This window comes from Lontra canadensis, unplaced genomic scaffold (genome assembly GCF_010015895.1).
Source record: "Lontra canadensis isolate GAN:19392208 unplaced genomic scaffold, GSC_riverotter_1.0 scaffold2, whole genome shotgun sequence".
NCBI lineage: Eukaryota > Metazoa > Chordata > Mammalia > Carnivora > Mustelidae > Lontra > Lontra canadensis.
Genome location: NW_022630996.1, coordinates 15,668,657 through 15,692,133, shown reverse-complemented (window position 1 = coordinate 15,692,133; position 23,477 = coordinate 15,668,657). Strand labels below are relative to the sequence as shown.

The following is a 23,477-nucleotide window of genomic DNA, read 5'->3' as shown; positions in this document are numbered from 1 at the left end:
CTGCAGAAGATTTTGTTCCTCAGAGAACATTTGCAGTATCTGGAGACTCTTTTGGTTGTCACAACTTGGGGGAGGGTACTAATACTGACAAGTAGTATGGAGAGGCCAGGGATTCTGCTAAACATCCTACAATGCATGGGACAGCTCCCTACAACAAATAATTTTTCAGTCAGTACTGCAGAAACCCTGTGTTAAACATGCCTATATGAGGTATACAAAATGAACAGAACTTGGCCTTACTTTGAAGGAACTTATATTCAGGTTGGGGGGGAATGGGAGAGGAAAGGGAAGGTGATTGGGTAGACACAGTAAGGAAATGTTGGGGATAGGAAAGAAAGGAACTGAGAAAGCTCTAAGGAGTTCTCTCTTTTAACTCTGCCGTGATCTGTCACCTACCAACTAGCAGAAGAAAGTACGAGGGGGAGATATGGTTAAGAAAGAAAAAGAGTTGGGGTGCCTGGCTGGCTCAGTTGGTGGTGCATGCAACTCTTGGTCTCAGGATTGTAAGTTTGAGCTCCACGTTAGGTGTAGAGATTACTTAAAAATAAAATTTTAAAAAAAGAATTATTAAGAAAAGAGAGTTGCCCCTAAGATATAGGAAGGCGGAAATTCCTTTGAGCCTCTTACTTTGAGGATATAGTAGAAAATATAAGAATTTTGAATCCAAGCAGACTTAATGTGACACAATACAACCTGAGTGGGTTGAAAGGGTCAAAGGAAGGCTTTCTGGAAGCAGAGGTAATAACAAAATAGAATCCTCATGGAACAATAGAGGTTAGCCAAGAGCAGAAAGTTTTTTCCAGAGAGAAAGAACTGCAAAGACACTGAGACAAGATAGAATATGATACCTTGGGAACTGCAAGGAGTAAACTCTGAGTCCTGGTTTTCTCAATAGTAATACAGGATTAGTGAAAACAGCCTGTCAGAATGAAGTACCATATGATATCTGTGCCATGCCTGGAACAAAGTGGCAGCTCAACAATTCCCCCAATCCCACCCATATTGTTTCACCCATTCCCCTCAGGCTGCTTGTTTGGGACTTCTAATTACCAACACAGACAGCCTAAATGTTTACAATAAACCGTTTTTTATATAAATTCAGAGCGGCAGACGACACAGCCTCCTTTGTATGGAGCCCTTAGGAAGGATCTTAGAGAAACGAAGGAAAGGACTGGGGAGCAGGTGGGAGCTTGCTTTCCATTCAACATTTCTCCCCAGCTAACACCTGAGGAAAGTGCCCCACTTCAGAAGAGAAAGACAGATGACCAGGAGTAGCTCTGAAGGGCTCCAGCAATTTCAATGAAGCCTCACCCCACCCCTCAACCCACCATCTCCCAGCCAGGCCCTCGCTCCGGGCGGGATGAATTCTCGAGAAATCTGAGAGAGAGCGGGTCCCTGGTTTCCTGCGGTGTCCCTGGCCACCGAGCAGTGCTATGCCTCCCCTGCAGCTGACACCGGACTTGGGGCGTAATGCGGGAGCCGGGAGAGAGGTCCGTGATAATAGGGAAAGGGAGACTGCAGTGGAGCAGGAGGCGGAGACTAGATCTCCCCAAAAAGGTCGCTATTTGGGAGGCGGTGAGTGCTGAGTGAGAAGCAAAAAGATAACCTGCCCAGAACTCAAGGCCCAGAATTCGGGAGGTGAAGCGGGGAGCCTACCCCGGAGTCTAAGGCTACCAGCAACTCCGCAGGACTTAAAAAAAAAAGGAGGGGGGCGAAATCCAGTGAATGAGCCCCCCCCCCCACCTCTTCCAAGTCCCGCTTGGAGCCGTCGAACAACCAATTGCGCTGCGGGGCGGGGCTGCGGGGCGCGACCGCGGCCAATAGCTGTGGAGGGGGCGGGGCATGGCTGCCGGCGCGCGGCGGCGGGGTCGCCCCGGGCAGAGAGCGCGGAGAGGCTGAGGGGAGACGCTGACAAGGGCCGCATGGAGGACCCCGTGGCGCCCGGGGCCGGAAGCTCGTCTGCCAATAGCAACGGCAACGGCGGCGGCAAAGGGAAGCAGGCGGCACCCAAGGGCCGGGAAGCGTTCAGAAGCCAGCGGCGGGAGTCGGAGGTGAGGAACCCGTAGAGCTTCAGTTGGGGCCGGGAGACGCCCGCGGGCGGGAAGCGGTGGCTGAGGTGATTCGGCCAGGTCCCCCTCCCATTCCGGAGCCCTCGGTGCTTTAGGGGCGGTCTCCCGGGGCGGGCACCTGCGGGGTCCTCCGCAGCCTGGACTCTGGGCTCTGCAGCCCCTGATCTCTCTCTGCCCGTCTCATACCGGGTCGGGGGCTTCTTAGCCGCTCTGGACTCTCCTCTGGAGGCGCGAAGATGGAGCGCGATAGCGAGCATACTAATACTTCTCAAATACGTATCTCACTTCATCTCTGCAACCCCTTGAAGTGGGGATTCGTGTTTTAGATTTACAGAGGAAACGGGAGCGGAGAGATGGGGGCCCCGAGGGATGGGGGGCAGAGCTGCGCCGCAGAGGAGAGGGCGGGCGTGTGGGCGAGTCGCTTCACACAACCCTCCAGCCCCGGGCTAGCGAGCCGATCCAGATGTGCCCAGTGACTTCTGCGCTTTGCGGTCCCACGAGTGTTGGCAGGCTCTTTAGGGAGTGCCTTCCACGGACATCAGGACCCCTACAAGGAAGAGTTAATGAGACAGGATGCAGGCAGGGGCTGTACAAGAGGGAGCGGATGGAACTGTCCAGGATACAAACCCACAGATAGAAATAGGAATGTTTGGGTCACTTCTTCTGGGGGAAAAAAAAAAAAAAAGAAAATGCTAACTAGGAGGATGAAAGAAGTGAATTATTAGTCCCCTACCCCCTTCATCTAGCCAGTTTGGATATGAGTGGGGACCAGGAGAATAGATCTCACACACACACACACACACACACACACACACAAAGAATAGACCACAAAATGTCAGATGTGGAAGGATCTGTAGAGATCATCTGGTTTAGCCCCTTGTTTTACAGAAGTAAGAGACAAAAGTAACTCGCCCAGGAACATATATCTGGCATAGTGGCCAGGAGCACCAGGCTTTGGGATCATTCAGACCCAGTTTTGAATCCTAGCCCTATCATTTATTCTGTGTGGCTTTTGGCAAATTGCCAAACCTCTCTGAGCTCCATTTTCTTCATCTGTAAAATGAGGTTAATACTATCTATCTCAGAAGGTTGTGATAAAGCCAAATGAGATAACTGAATGTCAGATGTTTAATTCAGTTCAGGCACAAGACCCGTAATTGGTCAGTACATAGTAGCTCATAGGGTCAGAGCTGGCACTAGAAGCCAGGTCTTGCTTGTCCCAGCAGTGGTTTACCATTTGAATAGTATATTACAGTTTCCAAAGGGATTTCATATATGTTTTCCATTTTGATACAGTCAAGTAGGAATCCATTCCATTTTCTAAAAAAGAGAAGGGGAGGAGATGAAAAGACTGACCCTAAGTCACACCACCTTTCAGAGGCAGAGCTCAGCCTTATTGTCTTGCTAGCTAGATGAGAGTTCTATCCACATCATCTCCCTTCCTGCATCACTGTGAACCTGGCCTTTTTAAAAATAGTATTTTATGTATTTATTAAAGATTCATTTATTTCAGAGAGAGAGAATCCTCAAGCAGACTCCCTGCTGAGCATGGAGCCCCATGCAGGGATCTATCACATAACACATGAGATGACCCCTGGAGAGGAACCCAAGAATTGGATGCTCAACCTGTGCACCTCTGAATCTGGCCTTTTAAGACACCCTGTACCTCATTCCCCCATAGAGATATTAAATGTATTTTGGGGGGAGTGGGTGGGTCATTCATTGATTCAAAAATCACTGGGGTGCCTGGGTGGCTCAGTGGGTTAATTAAGCCTCTGCCTTTGGCTCAGGTCATGGTCTCAGGGTCCTTGGATTGAGCCCTGCGTCAGGGCTGTGCTCACTGGGGAGCCTACTTCCTCCTCTCTCTCTGCCTGCCTTTCTGCCTCCTTGTGATCCCCTTCTCTCTGTCAAATAAATAAATAAAATCTTTAAAAAAAAAAAAATTATTGAGCCCTTCCTACATGCCCAGCATTTTTAGGTGTTTAGGTGTTAGGAATACAATGGTGAACAAGACAAGGTCTCTGCTCTGTGGAGCAAACATTCTAGTCAGGGTGGAGAGACAAGACAATATGCAAGTAAGTAATTGGTTTCAGAATGATATGTTCTTTGGGGGAATTAAAACTGAAATAGGAGGAATGCCTGGGTGGCTCAGATGGTTGAGAGGCTGCCTTCCGCTCAGATTGTGATCTCAGGTCCTGGGATCCAGCCCCATGTGTCTCCCAGCTCAGCAGGGAACCCGCTTCTCCCTCTTCCTTAGCCTCTCCCCTTGCTTGTGCTCTCTTTGTCTCTCTCTCTCAAACGAATAAATAAAATCGTAAAAAAACAAAACAAAACTGAAGTAGGAGGCCTTTTCCTTGCCTATCAAGTCTTCTTTCAGGAAAAGGGCTCTGATAGAACTTTCCTTTTACCAGTGAGTTCAGTATCCAGAGACTCAGAGCTTTCCACCTGCCCCACAGTTTTACCTCCTGGTTGTCTGCAGCTGCACTCTTTATGCTTGGAAATGGACAACTGCAGTGATCCTCTCCATCTAGGCTTGTTGCCTGCCAAAAGGCTGGCTGAAAAGATTAGCTTTCCTCCACCTTCCACTGCAGCAGGAAAGCTGCTTTTTACCTTCAGTACATTTCCTATCACCACAACACTCAGGTGCCAGACTTAGATGACTATCTGCCTTTCCTTCCTTCCCTCCTTTTGCTTTCCTGTGGAAGACAGTCCTCAGAGGAGATGGTTTTGTTTTTGTCTTTTCTCCCATCTTTTGTGCTTCTAAAGGATTACTGGAAGAGAATTACTGTTAGCACAATTCAAGAGAGCCCCCTCATCCATCACTGTGTTTGTAGGGGCCACTAGCTGACCTACCCTCTCCAAATGGCTTAGTGTATGAACATCCCTAGGAAAATAGGAAGCTAGAGAATAATTATTTGCTTAATAAGAATTTTTTAAAAAGATTTATCTATTTATTTTTGAGAGGGAGACGCAGAGAGGGAGAGAACAAGCATACGCGGGCGAGCACACACGAGTGGCAGAGGCAGAGGGAGATGGGCAGAGGGGGAAGGAGAGAGAAAATCCACAAACTGACTTCCCACTGAGTGCAGAGCCTGATGCAGGGCTCCATATGGGACTGGATCCCAGGACCCTGAGATCATGACCTGCACCGAAACCATGAGTTGGTGGTTTAACCACCTGAGCCTCCCAAACACCCCTTAATATGAAGATTCTTAACAAAATGATTCACCTCAGGCCTTGTTAGCCAGATCCCTCAGTTTAATTTGTTCTCAGAGTCCTTGACAAAGTTTTACTAGTCTGTGGCAAAATGAGGAAAATTCAGGGAATGGAAGTGAGTTTTTCATAAAATGTAGTTCAATATAATAAATTTAAAGGATGTATGCAATTTGGGGTGCCTAGCTGGCTCAGTTGGTAGAGCGTGCAACTCTTAATCTCTGGGTCATTAGTTCAAGTCCCATGATGGGTGTAGGGCTTACTTAATAAATAAATAAAAGATTATGCAAATTTTTTTTGACTAAACTTTTTACTTAGGAGTGATTTTAGGTTTACAAAGACGTTGCAGAAATGGTACAGAGGGCTCTTGTACCCCTTGCTCAGTTTCCCCTGTTGCCAGTCACTCAAGTTTCCACAGTACCTTTGTCCAAACCATGGAAGCAAAATTGGTCCTTTGACTGATGTAAGGTTGTGTCCCTTGGGCATACTTCTCAGACCTCAGTTATTTTGAGCCTGCTGTGGGCTGTGTGAATTTCTCAGTGAGCCTCATTCAAGGTCTGTCTCATGTAAGGTGAGATTCTGGGCTTTCAGGTAGAAGACCACAAAGGTGTCTATCCTTCTGGTCACATCATAGCAGGGGACATGTGACATCTTGTCACTGGGATGCTGGCTCTTGGCCCTGCTGCAGGATGCATGCAATTTAAAATGGTGTTTTTCTCTTTTTTTTTCTCTCTTTTTTTAAAGATTTTATTTATTTATTTGACAGACAGAGATCACAAATAAGCAGAGAGGCAGGCAGAGAGAGAGGTGGGGAAGCAGGCTCCCCACTGAGCAGAGAGCACGATGCAGGGCTCCATCCCAGGACCCCGGGATCATGACCTGAGCTGAAGGCAGAGGCTTTAACCCACTGAGCCACCCAGGCACCCCTAAAATGGTGTTTTTCAAACTGTAGGGGTAATCTATGAGTTGATACCAACATTTTTTTTAAAGAAATAGAATAATAGAAAATATCTCCATCACATATAGTGATAGTGATACTATTTTGTTTAACTTTTGTTCCAGTTTTTGTGTGTGTGTGTGTGTATGTGTGTTGGGACATTGATGTAAAGTTTATTTATTCTTTAATTTGCAATCAAAACACTTTAAAACATATACTGTTAATGACTCTTTTATTCTAATATTGTGTCCTTATTTTGGGAGTATTAAGCTATCCTTTTTTGTAATATGTATTTTAAAAAGGTTTTTAAGTCTCTATTTATCAAAACTACCTAATGTAATTCCTACTCTCCACCTTTTTTTTGGCGGGGGGCTGGTCTCTGTAACCCAGAAGTATTTGGAAATCTTTGCTATAGTGGATTTAAATATGATTTGCATTGATGGCAGTGTAAATTAATAAAGTGGTTTTGGAAAAAAACTTGTCATATACAAAGAACCATACAAGTATTCATAAGGTTTGATGCATTCATTTCCTTTGCAAGAATCTATCCTCAGTTGAAAAAAAAAGAATCTATCCTTGGGAAAGTTCCTAAATATGAAAAAATTATAAGTGTATTACAGCTTCATGCATATAATACAAAAAATTAAAAACAACTTAAATGTTCAATAATAGAGAACTGGTTAAGCAAACCAGTTGTACAATTAGCTGTTTAAAATGATAGTCATGGGGCGCCTGGGTGGCTCAGTTGGTTGGGCGACTGCCTTCAGCTCGGGTCATGATCCCAGAGTCCTGGGATAGAGTCCCACATCAGGCTCCCTGCTCCACTGGGAGTCTGCTTCTCCCTCTGATCTTCTCCCTTCTCATGCTCTCTCTCACTGTCTCTCTCTCTCAAATAAATAAATAAAATTAAAAGAATAAAATAAAATGATAGTCATAATAATATGAGAAAAATGTCTTTATAATACAATGTTAAAACTGTAAGCACAGGGATGCCTGGGTGGCTCAGTGGGTTAAGCTGCTGCCTTCGGCTCAGGTCATGATCCCAGGGTCCTGGGATCGAGTCCCACATCCGGCTCATTGGTGGGCAGGGAGTCTGCTTCTCCCTCTGCCTCTGCCTGCCACTCTGCCTGCTTGTGTGCTCGCTCTCTCTCTGACAAATAAATAAATAAAGTCTTAAAACAAAACAAAACAAAACAAAAAAAACCTGTAAGCACAGTAAGTAAAATTCAAAGTAGTATAACCGGGCGTCTGGGTGGCTCAGTTAAATGTCTGCCTTCAGCTCAGGTCATAATCCCAGGACCCTGGGATCGGTCTCACATTGGCTTCCTTGCTCAGCAAGGACTCTACTTCTCCCTCTCCCTTTATCCCTCCCCTCTGCTCCAGCTCTCTCTCTCTCCCTCTCCCTCTCTCTCTTTCAAATAAGTGGAATAAAATCTAAAAAAAATAACAAACAACAAAGTATTGTAACCATCCACATAGTGCTATCAAGTGCTGGGTAGTGTGCTAAATGCTTTTTCTCTAATAACTCATCTAGTCCTTATAATGACCTATGAATTATCTTCATTTTACAGATAAGAAAACTGAGCACTTCATTTTCCAATAATTCCCTGACACCAATTCAGTTCTGACACTGACTGTAGTTAGCATAGACCCATAAGTTAAGAGCTCAGTCTCACAAGACTGTCCCCACTTCAGATGCCAGCTAGACCTGGGTCCCCCAGACTATAAGCACTTCAACCTGGCCAACTGTAAATTCAGAGGTTCTGTGACCACTCCCACACCTAACCCCACCATCTCCAGGTTCCATAATTTGCTACAATGACTCACAGAATTTAAAAAACTCTTCTGCTTATGATAACAATTTTATTATAAAGAATACAACTCAAGAATACCCAAATGATGGGGTGCCTGGGTGGCTCAGTGAGTTAAGCCTCTGCCTTCAGCTCAGGTCATGATCTCAGAGTCCTGAGATCGAGCCTTGTATCGAGCTCTCTGCTCAGCGGGGAGTCTGCTTATTCCCCCCACTTCTCTGCCTGCCTCTCTGCCTACTTGTAATCTCTGTCTGTCAAATAAACAAATAAAATCTTTAAAAAAAAAAAAAAAAGAAAAAGAATAGCCAAATGATGAAAGACAAAGGAGAAGGATGGGGTTGGGATGGTACAGAGCTTCCACACCCTCTAGGTTTCACCCTCCTATCACTTTGGTGTACCTAGACCTCATTGTTTTAGGGCTTTTGTGGAGTTTCATTACCTAGGCATGGTTGGTTAAACCATTGGCTACTGGTTGAACTCAATCTTCAGCCTCCTTCTCTCTCTGGGATTGGGGCAGCCCTGAAATTTTTAAAGGCTCACCAGGAGTCACCTCGTTAGCGTAAATTCAAATATCGTTGACTGGGGCTTATGAATTACACTTATTAGGAAATTCCAGAGGTCTTAGGAGCTCTGTGCTTGGAACAGCATTCAAAGACCAAATACATTTTTTATACCACACTGAGGCACAGAGAGGTTAAGTGACTTGCTTAAGATCTCCATATGAGATGACTGAGATTCAAAAATTTTTAAATTTATACATACTAATATATACTGGTAGAAAATAACTCCAAAATACTTAAAGAAGTTTGGGGGGTGGGATCACATTAAAATATTTTTATATAAGATTATAAATTTAAGTATGCCTGGGTGACTCAGTCGGTTAAGCGTTTGCCTTCGGCTCAGGTCACGATCCCAGGGTCCTGGGATGGAGTCCCATATTAGGCTCCCTGCTCAGTGGGGAGCCTGCTTCTCCCTCTGCCTGCTGTTCTCTCTGCTTGTGCTCTCTCTCTTTCTCTGACAAATAAATAAAATCTTTTAAAAAAATTGTAAATTTATACATACAACATCATAGGGAATCTAGTTTTAAAATAACTAGATTAAAATATTAAAATAACTTGGAGTAGAAATACTACCTATCTGACAATCCTAAAGTTGTGGAACACTAGAGCCGAGGGTCTTTTTTTTTATATAAATGAAGAACTATGATCCAAAAAACGAGATTTGCCCAAAATCATACAGTGGGTTAATGACATAGCTGAAATTAGCTCTTAAGCTTTAAGTTTAAGCTGAAAAAAACCTCTTTTGTTTTAGTTCATCTCATTGTTCTAAAAATCAGCTACATGCTCTTCTGGTCCATGTTTATGTAGGTCAGACACAGGCACAGATTGCATAGCTTTCATATCTATTCACAATCCTAACCCTTTACTCAGAGTTTCTGATTTTATATAAGAACCTTCAGCCCTGCCCTGCACTGAGCCTCACATGTTGGCTAGAAGGAAGGTACCTCTTGTATTAAAGGCCCAGAGGGGACTCTCCCGCTGCCTCCTCTATCTAAACTTGGCCTCTGAGAGAAGCAGATGATTAAATGAGAGTATAATCTCCTTTTTCATCGCTTTTCCCAAGTTACTGCAAAGACTTCTCTATTACAGGGCTCTGTGGACTGTCCCACTCTGGAATTTGAGTATGGAGATGCAGATGGGCACGCAGCAGAGTTGTCAGGTATGAGGTAGAGACGGTCTGTGGGGAGTGGAAGGATAGCCAGGAGGAGAAGGCAGGGGTCTGTGATCTCCCCTGGCAGCTTGTCCGTTCTCCACATTCCTTCTTCTGTCCAACCTCCAGCAGTAAATATCTGTTTGCTTTTACATTTCTTTCTGTGAATTCTCCTTTGGCAATAGTATTCTCCACTTTTATTCCATCGCCCTTTTCTGCGCATCCTTCTTTATTCTCTTTCGGTACACTCTCAAATCTGTTTTCTCTCCACCTTTTCCCCATTCCTCCTGTTTCTTTTCCCAAATTCACTCATATCTCTGCATGAATGCCCCCCTTCTTTCTGCCATCCTCTCCCTCTCTCTCTTTGTCTGGATTTTAGCTTGAGTTAAGTGTGATCTCCTCACATCAAGAGCCTCCATGTTACACGTGCTATGAATGCCAGTTATTAATAAATGAGCTTTGGGTGGAGATGGTGTGAAAATTAAATATTCTGTCACATGGAAGTGACACTTTGAGACATTTTTTTTTTCAGAGAAAAGAGACAAGGACTTTTAAAGACATTCTTGTGAATAAGCACAGGGAATAAATTTGTGATGAGTGACAGAAAGACAGAGCTGAGTTTAATAACCAACAAAGGATTAGAATTCCTAATAATATAAATATATTTCATATATGTATACATGTATGTGTAAATATGTGTGTGTAGAGAGAGAAGAGAAGAGAGATGAGCAACCCAATAAATTGTCAAAGAATATGAATAGGGATTCAGAGGCTAGAAAACCATATTATCAATAAATATATGAAAAGATGTTCAACTACATTAGTAAATGAGGAAAAGCAAATTAAAATAATGATATATTATTTCACATTCATCAGATTGCAAAACTTAAAAGCCTGAAGTTGATGAGGGTGCAGCGAAATGAGTACTTTTATACATTGTTTGGCATGAGGAAGCAGAGTACAAAATTGGAAAGCAATTTGGTCATATCTAACAAAGTTGAAGATGCATGCATATTATAACCCAGTGATTCTAGATGTACCCTTTAAAGAACATTTGGGCCCAAGAAAACATGTATAAAGATGTTTATTGTGGCCACTGTGAAAAATTTAAAACCACTTAGGGGAATGGATAAACTGTAGCATATCAATATAGTAGGCTACCACATAACCATTAGAATAATTGATCTATATCAATATGTTCCAATATCAATAAATGTTAAAAACAGTATTGAGAGTGAAAGAAATGGTGACAAGATAATTTATGCATGCATCCAAAAAACTGCTTAAACACACAAACCTGAAAGATATTTCTGAGAAGTCTAGTTGCACACTTGATTGAGAACAGTGTCGGTTAAGTAAACGGATGTGTTCATTACAGTCATGTAAAAAAAAAAAACTATTGAAAGACATACTAAGAATTATTTCAAGAGAAATATATAATATCCTGTTTGGATAAAAACTTTCAAATGCAACTTCATGTTGTTTACAGATATATACATATGCCGTAAAAGTACAAAAACAGGCATGTGAAGGATACACACCGATTTCATTAAAATGGTTAACACTGGAGAAGGGAATAAGATAGACTGGGGAGGGAAAGGGGACTTTAGATGTCTGAAGTAAATATAACAACTGTAAATATTTGTTTAATCTGGGTAGAAGATACACAGGTATTTTATGTATTCTGTATTTATCTGTCTCTGGAAGTTCATGATCTAAAATTTAAAAGTAAAAACAAGAAGTTTAGTACCTAACAGCCTTGTTCCCTTTTCTGACTGGGTTTATGCTGTGCTCTTAAAAAACATATATGCACACTATCCACTGAGCATGAAGAGTATCAGAATCAGAGATGGATTTGCTTCTGGTCAATCCAGGATTCTGGAACTCAGGACTCAAAAGCCCTGGCTCCCAGACAAGGTTTCTCAACCATTAGACAGCTGGCTGGAACATAAGTGAATTTCTCTTTGTGAATTATCTGTGACCTAGTTAAATTTCCAGCAAGGGTCTCAGGGAACAGAGTTTTGAGGAAATCTGTTCTGTCACCTATTGACTTCTCAACTTCCAATTCTTCATCCTCTGTAAGATGAAGGTACATCCTGGTATAATGTTCTGGAGTGTGTGTGTAGGAAAGGGCATTTTTATTTCTCATAAACTCTCTGCATTTTGTATTCAGAGGCTATTGTTAACAAAGTTAGATTTTCTTGGGCATAAGCAGCCCTTTGACATCAACAGCTGCTTCTATATGGTTTGATGCTGTCTCTACCTGGGTGGTCATGGCCAGGAACCTAAACTTCTATACCCTTTGAGGAAATTCAGCAGGGAGAGAATGAACTGGCTTCAACCCCAAAGGGCCATGAAACACATACTCTCCAGCCTTTACTCTGGTTCCTTGAATAACACAAGCATCTTGCCTCTAAATTTCAGACATTGTGTTGCGCCTCTCTTCCCTAGAGACAGGTTAGTCTCAGTCTGGGTTGACAAGCAGAAGGGGTTGCAGCCCTAAGAAACAGGAGTGATGACAGTAAGCCCTCTCTGCTCCAACCCTCCCTGGCCCTCACCAAGTGTTGAAGATTTCCTTCTCTGCTGTAGCAGCCAGCTGGCAGGAGGAGGACAGGTTTGATGGTTTAATCACCCAGGGACACAAGTGGCTATTTTTAACTGCTCCGAAAGGGAGGAGGCTGGCACTGGATTGAATTGGACACAGGAATGTGTTGGAAGCTTTAGCCCTTTCATGCCACCCTCTCCAATCCAGGCCCCTTCTATAAGGGTCTGCTGAATGTTTGTGACTCTGTCCTATCTTTCCTAACACAGAATTGTATAGCTACACTGAAAACCTGGAATTCACCACTAACAGGAGGTGCTTTGAAGAAGATTTCAAGACTCAAGGTGATCCCAGATTCTTATTCGTAGAGACCTGCTTTTCTTCCCCACCCCCCATGATATCCCAGCCTGATCTAGAAAATGCCCAGAACAAAGTATGATTCTTCTTCATCCTCTCCATTACCACTTCTCTAAATCTTCTTGCATATGGGACATTTCCTTTATCTCAAGTGGAGAGGCCATGGAATGGGAGCAGGAGAAGCCTGAGCTCGGTCGGTTTCACTGATATAAGAGGCACAGAGAGCAGAGGGATGGGGACTGGGCTGGTGCCCTGCTGCCTGGTTGAACTCTGTGCCTAGAGTAGTCCTTGACTTTAACATTCAATCCCTGCCTCCAACTCTGCCTCACTCCTAATAGCATCTAATAATAATTTCATGTGTCCACACTGATCATCTCAGACCTCCATTTCCTTACTTGGTCAGTGAATTCAGTTTGCAACTCAGGAGATGTGTGGTGAGTACTGTTTTGTGCAAGATGCAGGGGGCAGGGGCGAAGGTGGATTTGCAGAATCTTCAAAGAGATTATAGTCCAGTGGCAGAGGGGAAGTGTGTACATCACAAAACTAACTGAGGACAAAAGAAAGTGGTAAGTATCAGAAAAGAAGTAAAAGGTATCTTGGGGGGATTGGAGGGGAGGAGTATCTTGTGAGAGAGATCTTCTGGCTGGAGCATTAGTGGGAAAGAGGTAATTTAGTATTGGACCTGGGATGATGAATAGGAATTGGATATATAGGGAGAGAGGGAACTCCTTGAAAAGGCAGAGAGATAGGACAGAATAGGTAGGCTTTGTGTGGAAAATAAAGGGGATATGGAGAAAGATGGACTGCAGAGTGGGTTTAGCCAGAACTTTGGGGTTTCTTTACTTTTCCAATCTCTTATTCTTTCTCAGCTAAATAAGGAAATCTTTTGAGGAGAAGAATTTGTTGGGGGCTGGGATCAGAGGTGGATATGTTATCAGGAGCCTTTCTAGGAAGGGGAGGCAAAAGCTGACACTGGATCTGTATGGCCTTCTTTCCACAGTGCAGGGCAAGGAGTGGCTGGAATTGGAGGAAGATGCCCAGAAGGCCTATGTGATGGGACTCCTGGACCGACTGGAGGTGGTCAGTAGGGAACGGCGACTGAAGGTGGCCCGGGCTGTTCTGTACCTGGCCCAAGGCAAGTGGCCACCTTTGCCAGCTTAAGATAGGTGAAAACTAGGGAGAGAAATGTTATCAGGACTAGGATGAGGCAGGCCATGCTAAGAAAGCAAGGTCGCTGCCTCCCAGGGACAGATCTTGTCAAGTGCTAGGAGTAACCTGATGCTTATAAAGAAGTTAAGGAGATGGTGGTGGGTACTATTCTGGATCCCTTGGAACTGGCCTTTATCTTACCAGGCATGGCAAGATTTCTTATAAAGTTCTTTTTTCCTGCTTGTGGGCTATAAATATATGTGGAGACTTAGTAAGAGAGTCAGTGTGGCTAGAGTTAGTATACCACCAGCTGAGCACGGAGGCTTACTTTCTTCAGCTATGGCTCTAACCTCCACTGAGGGGAGGTAATGGAGTGCCACATATTCACACATGAGCCCTCTGCATTATTTCTCATTGGCATTTAGAGGGTTCACGTCAGCATAGCAGCAGGAGTGGATGCAGTGGGTAATTGGGATCAGAACTTGGTGTGATTAATTGCAAAAACCTTCCCAGAAGAGACCTAACAGCCAGGTATTCGAAAGAGAAATGAGATAACCTAACTGGAATAGTAAAAGTATACCTTGAGATCGTAAACAGAGGACTATTGATAGAACCAAGTAGCTGGGAGCTAAAACAACAATAACAACAACAACAAAACAAAATCAAAAGTATTAAAGAAAATAATAAATAGTAGGAGAGTATTAAAGGGAAGGCTGTAGCAAACAGGGCAGTGCCTAACCATATCTCGTGGGTCTGGTGCTCTGGCCAACTTCCAACTGCTAGTACCTTTAACTTTTTACCTAAGGGCTTTCTCTGTAGTCCATACAGGGTAGGCAGGAAGTGCTAGGGAATTAATGTGCTCCTCTAGTCCAGGAGCCCTGATCAGTGAATGACAGGAATTACTGGGTAAATAGCCCAACTACCTCACCCTTCTTGGGTGGGATGATTCTGAGGGGTATAAAACATACACTCTTTCCCAGAGCTTCCCCCAACCTGGGTTTCAGCTCTTCAGCTGCCTTTTCTTCCCTCTCTCACTTCCCCACTTTTCTATTAATGGTTACTGAGATCATCTCCCAAATAAACTTCTTGCATTTTGAATCCTTCTCTCTGGATCTGCTTCCCAGGGAACTCAAACTTAAGACAGGCCAGTGATAAGCACATTGGACCCGACTCTAGACACTGCCTTATTCGGGGGGTTCTGGAGGGCCCTTGCCCTACCTTTGTCAGCCTAATTGTTGGGCAAGTTGTTGGAAGATAGTCTTAAGACCATGGGGAAGGGTGGAAAGAATTGGATATCCCTCTCACCTCAACCCCGTATGACACTATCTGGTTCTTTAGGCACTTTTGGGGAATGTGATTCAGAGGTCGATGTACTACACTGGTCCAGGTACAACTGCTTCCTGCTCTATCAGATGGGGACCTTCTCGGCCTTCTTGGAGCTACTCCACATGGAAATCGAGTGAGAAGCCTTAGGGAAGAATTGGCCTAGACAACCCCCTTCCTTGGAGTGTGCCTCATGTTTTATGCTGATTCCCTCACTGTAGAGACCTCTGTGGGAGCAGGGGCTCTTCACACCTCAGCCCAAAGCTTCCTGACAGTTCCCCTCTATCCAGCCATGCTCTCTGATATTCTGTCCTCCTCCCTGAGGTTGGACTCATCAACAGCTTTTGCCCCACTCACAGCTTCAGTCCTGGGCTTTAGGGTCCCATCCTAGGTGGGTGCCCTTCTCAACTCAGCCTAACTCTGGAATCCATGAAGGAAACTGTTCTACCTGAGAACATGACCCAAGAGGGATAGGACCAATTTCTGTTGCTATGCCCAATTCTTCCCTCATGGGTCATAGCTCTAGAGATGGCCTTATCTGCTGCTACCACTATAGGGATCCCTTGTTTTATCTCATGCCTATTACCCAGGAGTTTAAAGAGGGCAGATTGAAAGTGTTAGCATCTATTTTGTGTTCAACACAGTGCTAGGTACAGCGTGGATTATAAGAGGAGGGGTTGTCACAGACCCTGCCCTTGTCCATCTTCACCACAGATAAAGGTTTACTGAGATGGCAGAGGAATTTGGTGGGCTCGTTTACCTTAGACCAATTTCTTTTAGCTACATAGCCAGGGAATAGCAGGTACTCACATTTGTGTATATGATAAGTAGGGACATAGGGTGTAAAGAGGCCTTATGAGTTCCTGTTCTCTCCTTCCTTCCCATGGCAGCAACAGTCAGGCCTGTAGCAGTGCTCTTCGGAAACCAGCCATCTCCATTGCTGATAGCACAGAGCTCAGGTAAGTGGAGCTGGCCCTAGGTTTGAAACTGGGGATAGTTAGCAATGGGTTACTCTTTGTCCGAGTCCCAGATACGCCCAGACTACTAGTAGCTGCTAATTCCACTGGGTTGGGCTCCCACAGAGATCATCCCTGAGGTCTCTGACTTCAGGCTGGGCGCTGCTTTGGGAACCTCTTGCAACCCTTCTATAACCACAGGGTGCTGCTGAGTGTCATGTACCTATTGGTGGAAAATATTCGCCTGGAGCGAGAGACAGACTCCTGCCGTTGGAGGACAGCACGGGAGACCTTCCGCACTGAATTGAGTAAGAAGTGGTACTTGAGGAAGGGTAGGGATGAGATGCTGATGGTGGAGGGGAAGCATAGCATCTGCACATCTGCATAGAAGAGACAGATAGCTTTCCTTCCTTTCTCCCTTCCTTCCTTCCCCCTTCCTCTTTCCTAATTAGCATCCATTCTTTTAGGGCAGAGATACTACGTGGCAGGCATGAGGACCTGGCTTGACTTCCCTTGTGTCTATGAGTTAGTACCAATCATGTGTCATTTCTATGCCTTGGTTTCCTTGGTTTAAAATAAAAATAGCCATCCATCTCACATTTCATCATCAGTCTCACATGGAAAAATGAGTTGAATCGCCTTGAAAATACTGATGTTGTCATCAGACAGGGATAAGATATGAAGGCCTATGGGATTTTTAAAATATATTAGACTGATGTGGGAAAGTGAGTTGTAATCTATGAAATGCTTTGAATCCTTCAGCCAAAAAGCAACATCTTTATTACTATTACTTCTAGTTTGGTATCCACCCTCAATCTTGGGAGCTAAGCCATTTTACCTCCATGACCTCCCTTCCTGCCCTTACCCCTGGGGCCTTTCTAAGCCTCCTTTTAAGGAACAAGTACTCAAATTCTTTGGAGGAGGTGAGAGCCTTCCTCATTGTGTCCGGAAGCAGGTTAAAGGGACAGGGTTTCAGTATTCTTATTCTCACTTTCTCACTTCTCTCCCTCCTCTTCCCCAGGCTTCTCCATGCATAATGAGGAACCTTTTGCCCTTCTGCTTTTCTCCATGGTTACCAAGTTCTGCAGTGGCCTGGCTCCCCACTTCCCCATAAAGAAGGTCCTGCTTTTGCTCTGGAAAGTGGTTATGGTAAGTGGCTGACCCCCACCCCCCTCCGCTCTACTCCCAGCTCATCAGATCAGCAGTGCCCTCTGCCACCTCACTTTCTTATAGTCTGATTCCAGGAGGCTGGAGTTAGGCAGAAGAATAGGGCAGCTGTTAGCCAATGGAGGGAAATCATATGTTCTGTGTCAGAGCAGGTTACCTGTTTCTATTGGACTGACAGGAGATGTCACTCTGTGAGTTGGGGTGTCATTGTACCTTCCCATGGTAGAACTGACATTTCATGGAAAGAATACTAGTTGAGAGCTGGGAGATCTAGACTCTACTTGCACTGAGCAACATCAGGCAACTGTCTGTGCCTCAGTTTTTCTAGCTACAAAATATGGGGTTTATTGCCAGATAAAAAGAGGATTTGCTTAAGAAAAAATAAAAATGAAGTCTTAGGGCGTCTGGGTGGCTCAATTAAGTGTCCACCTCTTAATTTTGGCTCAGGTCATGAGCTCAGGGTTGTGGGATCGAGACTTGCATTAGACTCCACGCTCAGTGGGGTATCTGCTTTTCTCCCTCTTTTTCTCTCCTTCTGCCCCTCCCCCTGCTCACATTCTCTCTCTAAAATAAATAAATAAATCTTAAGAAAATGAATCTTTATAAGTATATGGTTACAGCTCTGTTGCAGATTATTAAATCTGATCCTTCATCTCTGGCTCCCACTCCATAGGACTGCCTGAACAACATACCCTCCAGAGCAAGCTTCACAGGGTGGAATCACCTTTTGACTGCAGGAGAAATTGAGTGACTCGGGCTTTATAGCATCTGGTTGTGCTCCTTAAAAAGGGGGCACAATTTCCTTTTTTTTTTTTTTTTTCCACTGGAAGCCCCCAGGAGTCCCTTTCCTAATTTCTGGTGTTGTTTCCAGCCCTGAGTCAGTAAACAATGCTTTATCCTGACCCCTGAGCTCCTCAAACTGGGAATAGTAACTACATTTGCCCCTTCCTGTTTTATTACTTCTTAGTTAAGAAGGGGCCCCAATGGGACTGGAGATTATGGCTCTTCCTCTCCATCCACATTTCCCTGATCTTGTTTCTTCTGACTTTCCTCTTTTCCTCTCCTCTGCCCCTTTCCTGTTTATACTATAGTTTACCCTCGGTGGATTTGAGCATCTACAGGTTCTCAAAGTACAGAAGCGGGCAGAACTGGGACTGCCACCATTGGCGGAAGATAGTATCCAGGTGGTGAAGAGCATGCGCGCCGCCTCCCCACCCTCTTACACCCTCGACCTGGGGGAGTCTCAGCTGGCACCACCACCCTCTAAGTTGCGAGGCCGCCGTGGTTCTCGAAGGGTAAGAAATAAAAGCAGATAGTGGTGTTTTGATACTAGTTGGCCAAAAATTAAGATTCTGAGCTATTCTGGATGTGGTAGGAAAGGGCAGTAAATGATGAGGCTCATCCTGCCTCTGATTGCCCTGTAACCAACCTGAAACCTTGGAGTCTGTACTTTGGCCTCTGTCTCCCGGCTCCACAGGCTCCCCGGCTATCCTGAGGTAACACTGTGATCTTACCTCGTAGATCCATATGTTAATACAGGGTCATTGGCCCAGATCTGGTATGCCTGGGGTTATCCCCGGCACCAGTTAGGGCATGATCCTGAAGATAGGGACCCAGATCACCTGAACAGGGCTCCCAGCAAATCATGTGCCCAGGGTGAGGCACGTGTCATTTTATTGACGGCAAGGTTTACTCTGAGCCAGCCATGCTCTTGTCTGGTCCTGGAGCCAGAGGCTTACATTTAGGAGGTGATTGATAAGTGTTCCAGGTATAGTCCGATGCCTGGGAAGATCAGAATGATTGGTTGCACTGAGACTTGGCCGTGTACCCACAAACTAACCTCCCCGAAATACCTGAGTTCACCAGTTACAGGTTACAGGTGTAACAGGTTAGACAGTAATGTTCAGTAATCCAGTCTACACAATCAGCAATGTAATTTTTTTCAACCTTTATTTTTTATTTTGTAAAGCAATACTCCTTGTACAAAATTTGGAAGAAATATAAAAATGTGAAGAATGGAGGAAAAAAGAAAATCACCCATAAGCTTAACAAACCAGAGGCACTCACTGTTAACTTTTTGGCCTGTTTCTGTCCAATGTTTTTTTCTTCAACAAGGTTTAAAATTCCAAACTTGCTTCCCTCTGCCTAGCAGCAAGCCTCTGTCCTCCTCTTCCTCAGTCAGCCAGCTGGTATAAGCTCACAGAAGGCAAACTAATTGAATGTTCACCTAAGCAGAACATAGTTAGGCAGTAAAGTGCTGGGAGGAAAAAAATCCATGCTTTCTGAAAGCTAAGTAACTGACTTTGGGATTATGTATGCTTTGTTCTCCAGCCAATGACTTGGTTGCCTGAGAGGTGCTTGTCTTGGGATTGGGCCTGGTGGATAGATTAAGTGGGGAAGGGTATATTCTTACAAGGGCTGGGTTGTTACCCCACATATCCTGAAGTCTAGTAGCTTATGGGTAGAGGGTGACCTCAAACAAAGATGCTCAGAGTAAGACCTCTGTACACATTCTCTCTGCCATCCCAATCCCCGCTCAGCAACTCCTCACTAAGCAGGACAGCCTGGACATCTACAATGAAAGAGACCTCTTTAAGACAGAGGAACCAGCCACAGAGGAGGAAGAGGACTCTGCTGGTGATGGAGAACGAACCTTGGATGGAGAATTAGACTTGCTAGAGCAAGACCCTCTTGTGCCACCTCCACCCTCACAGGCATCCCTTTCTGCTGAGCGGGTGGCCTTTCCCAAGGGCCTACCCTGGGCCCCAAAGGTCAGGTAGGTTTGATAATTCTGGGGACCCCAAGTTTTGGAACTAGAATCACTGAAGTCCCAGGGTGCAGTGATCTATGTGTTCAAGTCTCAATAAGCTGGGCTAGAAGTCAGAACTCCTGATTTGAAGTTTTCTCTCTTAGCTGCTTCTTCCCCCACGGCTCTAATCCTCCTCGAAGGGTTAGGAGCTCAGAAACGTTCTGTCTCTCAAGGTTTGCCTTTTTTTTTTTCCTTTTCTGGGAATTGTCTCTCCACTGTCCTCTCAGACAGAAGGACATTGAGCACTTCTTGGAGATGAGCAGGAACAAATTCATCGGATTCACCCTGGGGCAGTAAGTGACTAGATGGTCAAAACTGGCTATAAAGTGGTTCTTAAGGGGCCAGAGGAGTGGGTGGCTGGAAAAAGAGATGTTGCCTGCTAGTTGTGGTGTAACCTAGAGACACTATGGACATCTCCTAATGACTTTGGCCTGGTGCCATGGAATTTTTTTCCTTCCAGTTTCCTCGAAGAACTCTTATGTTCTTAGCTAGGTGTAGGACCTTGAGTGACAAGTCATTTCCCTCTTGGGCTTCAGTTTCATCATGAGAGTGTTGTCCCTAGCGGTCCTTCCTGTTTTAATGGGCCAGAATTCTGTGAAGAAGCAATATGGTCATAATAGATCCAGTCTTCCCTCATATCTCCTCCTCCATGAATTCCTCACACTGGCTAAGCTCTACAAAATGGAGAAGGCCTTATTCCTGGTATTTCACTATAGTTGGGCTATATGCCCTTTTAAGGAACCTACCACTCCCTGACAAAGTAAATGCACAAAAGACTATACAAAAATCCTAATTTTCAGGAACATTTCTGTGTGGCATTTTTCTTTTTGTGTCCTGAAACAATAATGGGGGACCTGGAAGCTTGAAGGGAAAAATCCAGAATACTTCATGTTGAAAGTGCATGGTCCATGTAACTCCAGGGGATATCAGTGGTTCTCTATAGTTCTTTTTTTTTTTTTTCCAATTTAAATTCAATTAATTAACATATAATGTATTATTAGTTTCGGAGGTAGAGGTCAGTGATTCACCAGTAGTTCTCTAAAGTTTTGATAGTTATGATCTGGTATATCTCACATTTCACAGGGACACAGATACCTTGGTTGGATTACCCAGGCCCATCCATGAGAGTGTGAAGACTCTAAAGCAGGTGACCAGGGTGGGCTCTCAGTCTTCAGGGATAGGGAGCCATCAAGGCAAGTTTGATTACCAACATCCTGGTTATTGGCTCTTCTACCAGACACATTCTGTATTTCTCCTTCAGGCATTCTGGCCAAAGAGGAAGAAATTAAGTCTCTTCCTACTTAACCATTTTCCTACATTCAGATAGATAAAAAAAGTTGTCCTTTCTTCCTCTCATGCCTTTTCCCTCCTCCCACCCTTCTTTCTCTCTTCCTCTTCCTCGCTCCTTTCCTCTCACTTCTTTCTTCCTATAGGGCCACTAACTCCCCAAGGCCAGGATTAGTAGCAGTCTGTTCTGCATCGAAAGTATATATGAGTGCGAAGAGTAAAAAGAGGCATCTCTTGATGAGATGAGACCTTGAACTCTCCCTCACTCCATCATCATTCCATATACATGCACGGAAGCATATTCACATGCAGCAAAACTCTCAGGGTAGTGGTCCAGGGGCATGGGACTCTTCTTTACTTCCCCTTGCCCTTTGGTTGAAGATAAATACTTGAGTATTTCTGTTCTTCAACAAATATAGGAACATAGAATAAACACAGACATTGTATATGAAGCACTGGACTCAATGTTAAGACTCCTACCTTCAAAGTTTATGTTCTATTTGGGGTGACAACCCATATACAGGACATTTCCTTATCACTGAGGAAGTTAAGCAAGAGGCTGGTATATACATGATTGGGGCCCTCAGTATCTTTTTTTTTTTTTTTTAAGTAATCTCTACACTCAACACAGGGTTCAAACTCACAACCTCAAGATCAAAAATCATACATTCTTTAGACTGAGCCAGCCAGTCACCCTCCCTTTTTTTTTTAATTAAAAAGAAAATTTTTTTAGTAACCTCAGCCTATTAATTGATGTCTTTTCTTCCCCAGCACAAGTACATCTCCATTGCAGATGTTCAAATCAAGAATGAGGAGGATCTGGAGAAGTGCCCCATGTCTTTGGTGAGTCAAGGGGGTCCTGTGCAGGAGAAAGACAGGAGGAAATCTGTCTGCAGTGCTGTCACAGAGCATATGTGCATACTGTTGGGCTCTTACTATGTGCCAAGCAAGGCAAAGGTCTCTACTTTCATGATACATTAAAGTTAGAGAAAAAAGAAAATAAGTAATTAAGGAAACAAGAAGACAATTAAGAATGGGAGATACAATGAAGAAAATTTAAATAGGATGGCATGATAGAGGCATCTGTCATGTAGGAGACTACTTTCAATTAGGAAGTCAGGATAGGTAGACTTCTGAGAAGGTGACAGTTAAGCTAAAATATGACGTACAAGAAGGAGCTGGCCATAGGAATATCGGGGAAAGAGCATTCTAGGCGAAGAGAATAGCCTTAATGAGGGTGAGAGCAACCTCAGAGTATTAGGGGTAGTGAATGGAGGCCTATGGCTGGAACACAGTGGTGAGGGATGGGGTTGTACGAGATGGAGTCAGGGAGGTGGTCTGGGGCCACTTAATAAAGGACCTGTAAGCAAAGATAGGGATTACGAAGTTGTTTCACAATATAGAAGTAAGCCCTTAGAGATTTCAAGCAGGGGGATGACATGATCTGATTTACATTGTCTAAAACCATTGGCTGCTGTGTAAAGACTTTACCAGAAAAGAGTAGAAGCAGGGTGAAATGTGGGGGGTTCTGTTTCATCAAGAGTTCTATTTTGGTCATAATCAGTTTTAGATATCCATTAAGCAACCATTCACGTGAGCAGCCATGTAACTGAATATATAAGTCTAGAGTTCAAAGAGAGGACTGGCCTAGAGAAATAAATCTGGGAGCTCTTGACTTAATGGATAGTGTTAGAAGCCATAGAACTGGCTGAGATAACCCAGGGAGGGAATAGAGATAGAGGATGGGACCCTGGACAAAGTCTTGGAGTGCACCAGTTGTGTTGAGGGTGCGATGAGTCAGGAAAGGAGCCAGAAAAGAAGAGTAAGAGAAACACTCAGTGAGGTGGGAGAGAATGTGGGAGACTGTGATACTATAAAAGCCAAGAAAAATTTTTCAAGAAGGGAGTGATCAGCTGTGTCCAGTGCTGCTGATAAATGGGTAAGATCTGGTGCCCATTGGATCAGGCTAAATAATAACTGAAAATAACTAGTGACCTTGATAAGAGCTAAATAATAACTGAAAATAACTAGTGACCTTGATAAGAGCAACCTCAAATGAAGAGATGGAGCTTGTAGCCTAGTTGAAAAAGGAATGCAAAGAAAGGAGGTAGATGGTCAACACAGACAACATTGTTTTATTGCAGAGA

General features: G+C 44.2%; 1 protein-coding gene across 1 annotated transcript in view; it reads left to right on the top strand.

Moving 5' to 3' along the window:
• The first annotated feature begins 1,870 nt into the window (after positions 1-1,870).
• Positions 1,871-23,477, top strand: part of STRIP2 (striatin interacting protein 2) — a 44,990-nt gene continuing 23,383 nt past the window's right edge. Inside the window, exons 1-13 of the mRNA XM_032869428.1 lie at positions 1,871-2,051; positions 9,680-9,749; positions 12,552-12,626; positions 13,640-13,774; positions 15,127-15,247; positions 16,002-16,070; positions 16,269-16,375; positions 17,089-17,216; positions 18,326-18,529; positions 19,775-20,010; positions 20,271-20,336; positions 21,127-21,190; positions 22,102-22,173. Of these exons, the coding sequence (XP_032725319.1) occupies positions 1,923-2,051; positions 9,680-9,749; positions 12,552-12,626; positions 13,640-13,774; positions 15,127-15,247; positions 16,002-16,070; positions 16,269-16,375; positions 17,089-17,216; positions 18,326-18,529; positions 19,775-20,010; positions 20,271-20,336; positions 21,127-21,190; positions 22,102-22,173 (1,476 nt within the window). The 5' untranslated portion in view covers positions 1,871-1,922. The remainder of the gene's footprint in view (positions 2,052-9,679; positions 9,750-12,551; positions 12,627-13,639; positions 13,775-15,126; positions 15,248-16,001; positions 16,071-16,268; positions 16,376-17,088; positions 17,217-18,325; positions 18,530-19,774; positions 20,011-20,270; positions 20,337-21,126; positions 21,191-22,101; positions 22,174-23,477) is intronic.